Here is a 9,821-nt window from a genome sequence, read left to right on the forward strand (position 1 = left end):
AAAGCTGCTCTGGTGGGGGAGGTGGCATAGATAATGCAAACTGTCTATTGGGATTAGCAGGTTACCAAAGGTTACCGCCCCTCGTTACAGCTTCCAAGCCGCAGTCAGACCAGAATGCCTTAAAATGGCTTCCTTCCACTCTGTCTCTCATGCCCCTTACCACACAGTACAACTGGGTGCGACGAGTTAAACATGCTGAAGTTACCAAGCTCGACCCCTAACCCCCTCAACACACCCATCTTTTTTTTTTTTTATATAAACATAGCATTTATTGCAAAATACCTGCTGGTATTACTTGGGGAAGTAATTTTAATAGATTTATCTAAAGGTTCAGCTCTTTTGGAGACAGTACTTTAAAGGCACTAATGAAAATGTGCAGTTATGCATGACCCCATATGTCACTACCCAGGGCAAAGGTTCATAAGGAACTCGCAAGCAAAGGCTGGTGGAGTCAGTTTAAGACTTAAGGTCCAACTTTTATTTAAACAGAACATTTTAAAGAGTAAGATGCACCCAGATTCACAGTGATGTAATTATTTGGTCAAACTGGTTCTAGGTGAGGAGGACTGGGACCAGTGGGGAATGGCTGCTGGGAGACAATTGACGGCCCCCCCCCACTGTCCACACCAGCGGCCCTCTCTGCCATTCGCCTGGACAGAACCAGAATAAACCAGTCAGCCAGCTCCGAATAAGCAAAAGAAAAAACCCGCTTTCCCCATCTGCTTTTACCCACTGCCATTAAAAACCCTGAAAAAGGAAATTCATGACAAAATTCACTTCTATTGTAAAACTGAGCAAATGTGAATCCATCTTCATGTCCAACAGGAAACTTGCAGAGGAGAATATGGCCACAAAAAAGCCAATGCAACTTTAAAGAAAAAAGCAAGATTATGTACAAGAAATGCATAAAGAAAATTAAATCAAGGGGGGAAAAAAAAAAGACAGATTGCCATATGTGACTGTACATTCCTAATTAGCACACGCTACGTACTGCGCGATGCACGCATGCAAACTCCAGGGAGACGACGGCATTGGTTCAATGTCCTCCATCTGTGTGCTCGGCGTGACGGCTCTAAGACAAAATTCCACCTGGCTTTAAAATAATTTTTTTTATATATATATATATATATATATATATATATATATATATATATATATATATATATATATATATATATATATATATATATATATATATATATATATATATATATATATAAAATAAAAATAAAATAAAATTTAAAATGCCGCAAAAAAAACCCCAAAACACACAAAGGCATCTGATGATTTGGTTTTAAGGCGGGGGCTATGTTGGAGGAGCCCTCAAAGAGCCCCCCCGCTCAAGTCCAGCGATCCGCATCCACCAGACCGCCTCATCCGTGCTCCTCGGTGCCGAAAGTGGGCCACCCCGGGCCTCCTGGGTCTCCCCGTTCACTATTTCAAGCGCTCGATGAGTTCCTGCGTGAGGCCCAGGTTCAGCAGCTGCATGGGCGGCAGCAGGGACAGCTGAGGGAAGCTCCGCAGTAGCTGTTCCCAGCAGAGCTCCAGCAGGCTGGGCACCACCAGCCAGATCCTGAAAAGGGAGCCAGTGCGCTTGTTCTCGTGAATGTTCACCACGCCGCCATGGATGTACATGCAGCCCGCCTGGGAAGAGAGACACGACACAGTCAGAGCCTAGAGTGGGTCCTGTTTCATAGGCCAGCACAGTCATAGCATTTAGTGACTGTCCACTAATCCCTGGGAAATGTTAGGGCTTTAGATACACAATGAAATACTCTCCTTGGTCATAGTCAGGTCAGGTCGGCAGCATGCACTGGTACAGTGCATTGCTGCACCCACCACACGACAAAACACCTCGGGATCCCAGTTGGTGACCCCCCAGGCTGACACGCGGTCCAGTCCCACCCTCCGGAAATGGCTGCCAATCTGCCGCAGCGAGGTGTTACAGATGGCAGATGGACAAGCACGAAGACGGGCTGACGGACAAGCACTGACCGGGGTCACAGCAGCGCAGTGGAAGTAGGCTGGCTCGGGCATCACCGCGGGCAGCCGCGTCCACTGGAACGTTTGCAGGCTGATCTTCCACAGGTCGGCCAGGATCACTTCCCCGTTGTAACCACCACACACAAATACATCTGCAGAGATGGGAGCAGCGATCATCACACAAAGGAGGATGCAGGCAGAATCAGAACCAGAAACAGGGGTACTTTCTACGGGAATGACAGGTGTGTCCCACCCAGAGAGAGGGACAGAAGCTTAATGTTTTCATTTTACAGACGAAAGAAGCTCACCGCTCTTAATCTGCACACAGCTGTGGCACCGTCTCGCAGCTGGGTACCCTGCAAAGATCAGAGCACCAAACAGTCACCGTACAAGGAGCCCAACACATCTGCTCATCTGTGCAATATGCTCCTTCTCCAAGTAAGCAGACCCACCCTGCGTTTGCTTCCATTTCTGTTCTGCTGTTCAGGTTTAGACAGAGTCAAAGAATCCATGACTAACCTATTTTTTCATGTGGCCTGGTGGTGATCTCCTCCCACGAGTTTGTCTCCAGGTTGTATGCGTGTATCTGAGACGTAAACAGAAGACAGCAAAACATTAACTTACCAGTAGCTACACACTTAGCTTTTCATCTAAAATCTACATCTGGCATTTTTTTAAATTTATTTATGACCCTTCCATCTCCAGCTGCCCTGAAACGCAGGTCCTGCACCCAGTAGGTATCACTGCGTGCAGGTTGGCAGGATTCAGGAGGGCAGAGCGCAGGGCGCCGCTTCCTGGGTGCCTGGGCTGAGGGGCCACAGCACTGCTCCCACATGGGACTGCTCACGGTACCTTGTCTAAAGGGTAGGAGGTCCAGGAGGTGCCCCCGCCCAGGATGTAAATCCGTTGGCCATCGTGTGCGATTTCATGCCTGTACCTGAGAAACGGCCATCGGCTGGTTAGGACAAAACTCGGCGTGGCAAATTAATCATCTAATTTCATTACGGTTCTTATGGGAAAACTGAGTGTAGTTGAGACAGAACAGATCTCCTGTCCAGCAGCATAACAAAGAAACCCCAGCTCTAAAGTCACCCCTCCCCAAAGCAATTAGCAAATAATCAGAAAATGTATCGCCTGCGATGTACTGTACAAGTGAAACAGAAGCATGCCAGGTCAAGATAAAATGTGTAAGAATACAGATGCCAAGGTCCTTCTAGCACAAACTCTTCACTGTCGTCCGGGCGACACTGAGCTCAGCAGCTCTCGGCTCCAGCTGCAGCCCAGATGTTCCATCCTTTGGATACTGAGCTGCAGGAGGTTCTTACATGGGAAATAGAGTTTTTAATACTGTGTGCATCTATTCACTTTATGTTCCTTTGCTGCTGTTTGCAAATGAGTGTCCTCCTGGAATCAATAAAACACTTCCACTTCTTTCCCTTCACTCATATATCCCAGTCACAGAAATCTGAATAGCCAGAAGCATGAGCCAGAATTGTATCTCGAGTCTGTGATGTAAAGAATGGTAATAGGATTGTTCCTATTACATCATGCAATTACTGCATTACTCTTTCTTCTCTTCACTGAACTTGGGTCTAAAGCGGTTGCATGCTTTTGAGAAGCTTAGGAGAGTTATAGATGTTAAAGGAGGAGGTCACCTCTCCTCTGGAAGGTCATCGGGAGGGTTGGTGGGCTTCAGGTGGATCCACTCGCGGGTGGTGAGGTCCAGTCGGTGCAGGTCTGTGCTGTAGACGTAACCTGTGGTCCCTCCAAAGACGTACAGGTAGCCGTTGATGATGACCATCGCCTTGATGATTAATGAGAGCTCTGCTTAAACGCCAAGGCGCCCACCACACAGGGCAGAGGCACATCACCTGTCTTCTGCTGATCAGCCACCAGCAGCCCAGCCAGCACATCATTCACTCGCAGTTCTAATGACATATTAATCAGCTAGTAAAGAGCAGAGATATGGCTGCAGCCATTTATGTGGATTAATGTTCAGCTGGCGGGGCAGCTCTCCCTCTCACCTGTCCGTAAATCCGGTTGGGCTTTTTCCCCCGGCAGTTCAGCAGTGACCACCGCTTGTACTTCACGTTGCAGACATGCACATCGTTGCCGTTGTTCTCCCCAAAGGGGATCCCAGTGCCACCAAACACCAGCAAGTTGTTTCCGTGCAGAACAGCTAAATGCCAGCAAGCAGATTTCAGTGGCGTTTCAGTTTAATTCACCTGCACACTTCGAAACAGGAGGTTTAAAAAGAGACCCAAAATTTTTAAAGCTTACTACATTTAAAACTCCAACTAAGTCAGCAATTTTCACAAGAACAAATGCAAAACCTCCCCCTTTCGCACAGCATATCCAACAGAAACCAGATTTACCAGCCAGTACAGTAAAAAGCCATATGGAACCTCAGCATGGGATGTGTTAGATCTATTTAACACCATCCTCGTGACGTAAATCAGGACACATCTTAAATACCATGTTCCTCATAATCGGCATGTGTATTTATTCATTAGGTATCAACCCAAAGCTAAAGAAAATGTGTCAGAACATGAGCCAATCTATCACCAACCTCTCACCTGACATAGATGCCAGCTCTGTGGGCATGTGGCCCTCCGTGCGGATCTGCTGCCAGGAACCGCTGGCAAAGTGATACCGCCAGAGCTCCCGGAACAGCGGGTAGTCCTCGTTCTCCGAGCCACCCGACTCATCGTAATCCGGGTTGTACCCACCAAACACGTAGAGGCTTGAGTTATCTGCCACACAGCGGTGTCCGCTCCGAGCAGGGGGCGTGCGGTGTCCTGTTGAGATGGACAAGGGGGGAGCATTAAAACAATGCAGATATTGCCCCATCCTGATACCTCGAAAAGCAAATTTCCACCAGTAATGAACTGATAGTCAGCCAGTCCAAGTAGTCCTCATGATCTAGCTCGCGGAAAGCTTCAGTCCACACTGTCTATAAAAATGTTCTTCACCTTCTTTACCACCTTGGTACTCAAGGCAGATGCAGCAAAATTCATTAAGTAATTTCAATGAGAAATCCTCTGCACCAAAACTCCAGCTGAAAGAAAACACTGGAACAAGCTATAAAAACCTAGAAGGTCATCATGGGTAAAACTGTTTCCCGTATCCCAGAGTGCCCTGCGAAAGTAGTTTATCCACTTCCACACAAACACTTCTGAACACAGTTTGCCATTTTCAGTTAGGAGCATTCAGCAAGGACGTTCGGCCTAAAGCACAACACCATTTCAACACTGTTCCATACACCTTTCAGAAGCTGTGTACAGTTTGGTTCTTTTAATTCACACATGGTGAAACTCAAAGCAGCTGAGATTTTGACCATCTATAGAGGTGGAAAATGTTGGTTCAGATAAAACATTAAACAGGTTAAATAGCTCCAGAAAACATAGCAACAGTGATGGATATTCGCAGCACAATTCTACCTACTTTTTAGCAGTGCAATTTGTAAGAAAGATTTTCAAAAACCGATTTACATCAGAACAGAATTTTGACAGTTCACCCAACTTTGTCATCTCTTTAATCCTAAGCACTATCATTTCCAGTACAATCTGTGCTGGTCAAAATCTGGAAGCCAGACTCCCCCAGACTGAAGGTTTGCACGACAACACAGGCCAATGAAGCAAAAGACTGGGAAGAAGAGGGACAGGCAGGGAGACACTACAGGACGTCGTCATTCACCCCAGAGACAGTCACGTGGATGGACATGATCCCCAGCAGTGGTCAGACCACCCAGCATGATGAAGAGCAACTGGGCACCGGAGAAAGAGAAAGCAGAGCCTCAAACCCAAGTGGGGGGGGGGGGGGCGTGGTTAGAGACAGAGCATCTTACAGTCCTGCTTCTGCCTTTGCAGGACATGGAGGCTCTGAACAGGTGAGCCTCATTCTATCGACCTGGTGGTGGCGTATCTTAGCTGGCTCATTACCCACCTTCTCTCAAAAACCTGTTAGGGATCCGCAGGCTGGGACAAGAGTAGATGAAGATGCGGCGAGTCTGCAGCCAGCGGACTCTCTTCTTAAAGCCTGTCACCACAACCACCAGCAATGAGTCAGTCACACAGACAGCGCAAGACAATGGAGAGAAAAACAAAGGGGCATGCTACCCAGAACCGCAGATCTCCACACAGCTGTCAACCTCTGGTGAATCTCAGCCGGAACAAATACAGACACAGGGGACAACGGTAACCATGTGAAAGTAACTCATTTGAAATGTGAAATTAGTGATGCACCCAGAAGGGAATTTCTGGCCGATACCGACCAGCCGATCATTTCCAAAAGTGACACCACTCCACCCAAGTCATTTAAAAAAATACATTATGAAAAAGTTTTGTATATTTTTTTGGCAAGAAAACAACTCTGGCATACAACAGTCACAGAGTACTATATTTTATAACTATACATCTTATATGTTTATAACATTTATAACAGAGAAGGGCTGATCATCAAGTGTGATAACCTCCAAATTTTCCAGATAACATCTTTTGATTTCACACTGTCCGCACTGAATTTTCTTTTGCTATCAAACGCTTGCTTTACTGACGGACTTGCATTATTCCACAGAACTGTAGCCTTCATTATTGGAACAGATTTTTTTCAGAAACTCTGTCTCACCTTAGGGTGAACAATCAGATTTCTTGTGCTGAAATGATTATTACATTCTCCACATTAAATTTTAGCAGAGCAATGTTTGCAAAATGCATTTCTAACTAGGAATGGGCTGACCCACATTTTTTCAGTTTCAATCTGATTCTGATACAAAACTGCTGATACCGATAAGAACTTGCACTTCGTTGCAATCGCAGCCCCGCGTGCATCCCAAGCCATATTGAGTGTGCAAACAGTCCAAGCTAGCGACTCCCAAATCATCCATTGCTTTTTCCATTTCCATATTACTCGCAATGTCTCACACAATTGTGTGTGCTTTGTTTAGTGGAATTTTCCAGTAAATGCTACTTCCACCTCTCAAAACTTTTTTTATAAACATTGCAAATCTATGTGCTATTAGTTGCTGTTAAAAGCATAAAATACTTCCAGATTGTCATCTTCTTATCTGATGTTGTTACACTGACATGGATCAGTCAGATATAGCCGATACCAAATCTGTCAAACAGGTCTGGATCGGCACCGATACCAATTCGAATATTGGATCGCTGCATCTCTATTTCTAATGTTGTTTTCATAGCATGTTTCTGTCCATTTAGTATGTGGGTGTACAAAGCAATATGGGTCACCATTTTAAAGGAAATTATCGGTGGTAAATATCGGCTCATTTTTAACCATCGACAGATGGCCGATTATTGCTGTATCAGCCGATACAGATAGCTGGCCCATACAATCGGTGCATCTCCATTTAAAATCATGGCCCTTAGATTGTCAATAGGTACCTGGGAAGGGGAGAGATGGAATACATAAAACAGCTCTTTAAAAATCATAGAACATTTCCAGTCCTCTGTATTGATAATTACAACAAAGATTTCATATATTTTGAAAAAAGGTTTGCACAATAGACTACAATACACAGTTTAATGAAGAATGATTCCGTTTAAGTGACGGATTGTGCAAAAAATGCACTTATTCAGGCCTTGTAACCTGAAGTTCACGGCTCAGAATACAGGGAGCACAATTGTTTTCATCATCAAGCTGCTTAACTGCAACTGCTTTAAAACTAAAGCTTCAGATGTAGAAACTATTAAAAAAACTGTAGCCTGTGAGAATATACAGCACCATAAGCCAAGCAGCTTCATATCAAGAGCCATTAGTATTGTTCCAAGAAAACAAACCAACAGCTGATGCACCACCTTCTCCACCCTGCAAGTAAAGCGATGAAACAGACGTGTAAGCATTTGTAGTTGTAGACAAAGTAACTCCACAGAATTGGCATGGGTGCATAGAGGGACACCGCGGCAGAGACAAGTCAGCCAAACTGGATACATGGTTACACTGGAATTTAACTGTGAAGATCCCTTGGGAGGAACCACTTCATTGCAAATTTAGCAACAAAAATTCAGTGTAAAGGTCACAGGAAACACTTCAGATGAAACATATCTAGCAACTATCAGAAGCAACAAAACATCCGAGACACCTAGGTTCAGGTTACATCCCTGTGAGAATACCATCATTGTAACAGTCTACATATAACAGTCCAGTGAATGGACCCAATGATTCACGCTTTCACATGAACTTCATACTTTTTGCCAGACAGTCGTTTATGAAATAACAGGCTGAGTAAGATGAACATACCTTCATGAGAAGATAATTCATAATCTTAGGATCCAAACAGCTTCTACCTTAAGAACACCACAAGCATATGCAAGCAGCACAAACATATGTACTTAGACAGGCCCTGTATGTCCTGGTGCAGCCAGCATTTCCCAAGGAAGACATTCCTTTCCAACAACATTCCTTTGTCAAACCCTCTAAAAACCGGTACATCATCAGCTGCGCCAATATTTAGAAGCAACAGTTCCGGGCAGATGAATAAACATGGAATAAAAAGTAAGTCAATACCACGCTAATACAATTATCAAACATATCTATATAGGCTTATCAGTTTTACCGGACCTTCAACAAATGCTGGAAAATAAATCATTTCATCAGACTATGAGCAATAACGTCATTCTGTTCCGAATTTTGACAAAGCCCAGAATGTGTCAAACCGTTCAGATCAGCAGGTAGTACTGCATAATGCTGCCATAACCTCATATGATTTAAGGGTCCGAGGAGGAAATTCTGTCTAAATTGTTAATATTGCATGAATGTCTAACTGATGATGCGCAATTGAGAGCATAGTGGGTGAATGGCGTAGGATCAGGCAGACGGGACAGCCTCGCCAGGCCGGCGCTGCACGGCCCGTCCGAAGCGCTTCCTGGCTCTCCGAGAACCAAGGTCAGGGCCGTGCAAAGAGCGCTGGCCTGGGAAACGCTCTCTGCGGGGAGAAAACGCGTCATCTCCCGCCACAGTGTGTAAGAAAACCTGTAACATCGCACCTTATCAAGCCACAGCAGAAAAGTACCATTTTACCGCTCATATAGCCCTCAGCGCGTTTGCTAAGCAGCAGACTGCAGGATAACGCAGCGATACCTGTTCGCAACGCCTAAAACCACCGCAACACTCACGGGGACGGTAAACAAGGCCGGTGGACTTTAATACTGACTATTCAAAGTAGCAAGTTAAAAACAAACCAAGTATGGCTCTAAATGAGCCAAATGGATTAATGCTTTCAGATAGTCCAGTCCGAAAATCAGCGGCGACCCCCGCTAGGTAATTGGGACCGAGATGTAGCACTTCGCCACAGCCGGTACAGTTAACACACCCGGTAACGCGCGCGGCAAGAGGCAGGTTTACTTCGCTAACTGCTATCCGGTCACTTTTATTAGCTGGCTAAGCCCGTTAGCACCCGCTGGTTACCTAAGCGGCGAGCCGATTGACGAGCAAAGCCTGAATGAGCAGGTTAAGCCGTTTAGCGGACGGTATCGGCGCCGCGGGGGCGGCCGGCCGGCCGGCGTTCGCACTGACCTGCCGCCCGGAAAGGAGGCCGCCCTGACAGCTTCTCGAACCTGTTCAGCTGCTCGGCGCCGTCAGCGGCTGACATCTTCCCCGCCGAACGCCGCGGACGGGCGGAATTAAATGCCGGAAAAACACGAACACAGGCGCACACACCCCTCCGACCCGCTTTTTTCACATTCCCGAAGCTGCATCAAAACAAGTCGGCCGCCCCTACCGGCGAAAGGGGCGGCGAATCTGCGCGGGCCTTAAATACGGCGGACGAATGGCCGAGGCCGACGTTGGGGCTGATTACGCGGGGCGGGGAGGAGGAGGCGGCC

The 9,821-nt window shown here is 46.2% G+C and overlaps 1 protein-coding gene across 2 annotated transcripts; it reads right to left on the bottom strand.

The window, feature by feature from the left end:
- Positions 1 to 1,191: 1,191 nt before the first annotated feature.
- klhdc10 (kelch domain containing 10) lies at positions 1,192 to 9,793 on the bottom strand. 2 transcript variants are annotated; one of them, XM_023795552.2, is made up of 10 exons: positions 9,514 to 9,793; positions 5,929 to 6,021; positions 4,560 to 4,781; positions 4,008 to 4,162; positions 3,639 to 3,787; positions 2,836 to 2,920; positions 2,503 to 2,569; positions 2,292 to 2,339; positions 1,996 to 2,135; positions 1,192 to 1,644 (listed from the first exon to the last, which is right to left on the bottom strand). In XM_023795552.2, the coding sequence occupies exons 1-10, from the start codon at positions 9,587 to 9,589 to the stop codon at positions 1,435 to 1,437; spliced, it is 1,245 nt and encodes a 414-aa protein (XP_023651320.1). In that variant the 5' UTR covers positions 9,590 to 9,793; the 3' UTR covers positions 1,192 to 1,434. The 2 variants fall into 2 exon arrangements, with proteins under 2 accessions (XP_023651320.1, XP_023651321.1); XM_023795553.2 differs by lacking the exon at positions 5,929 to 6,021 and having other exon boundaries at positions 1,193 to 1,644; positions 9,514 to 9,790.
- Between the last annotated feature and the right edge of the window lie 28 nt (positions 9,794 to 9,821).

The sequence above is a fragment of the Paramormyrops kingsleyae genome, chromosome 1 (genome assembly GCF_048594095.1).
Source record: "Paramormyrops kingsleyae isolate MSU_618 chromosome 1, PKINGS_0.4, whole genome shotgun sequence".
NCBI classification, from domain to species: Eukaryota; Metazoa; Chordata; class Actinopteri; order Osteoglossiformes; family Mormyridae; genus Paramormyrops; species Paramormyrops kingsleyae.

Excerpts from the sequence above, each read along its gene's own strand:
- klhdc10 (XM_023795552.2), bottom strand. The coding sequence starts at position 9,589 with ATGTCAGCCGCTGACGGCGCCGAGCAGCTGAACAGGTTCGAGAAGCTG. Across the intron at positions 2,921-3,638 it reads GATGACCTTCCAGAGGAGAG|GTACAGGCATGAAATCGCAC; the intron begins GTGACCTCCTCC and ends GCCGTTTCTCAG. Across the intron at positions 2,570-2,835 it reads CCTCCTACCCTTTAGACAAG|ATACACGCATACAACCTGGA; the intron begins GTACCGTGAGCA and ends TTTACGTCTCAG.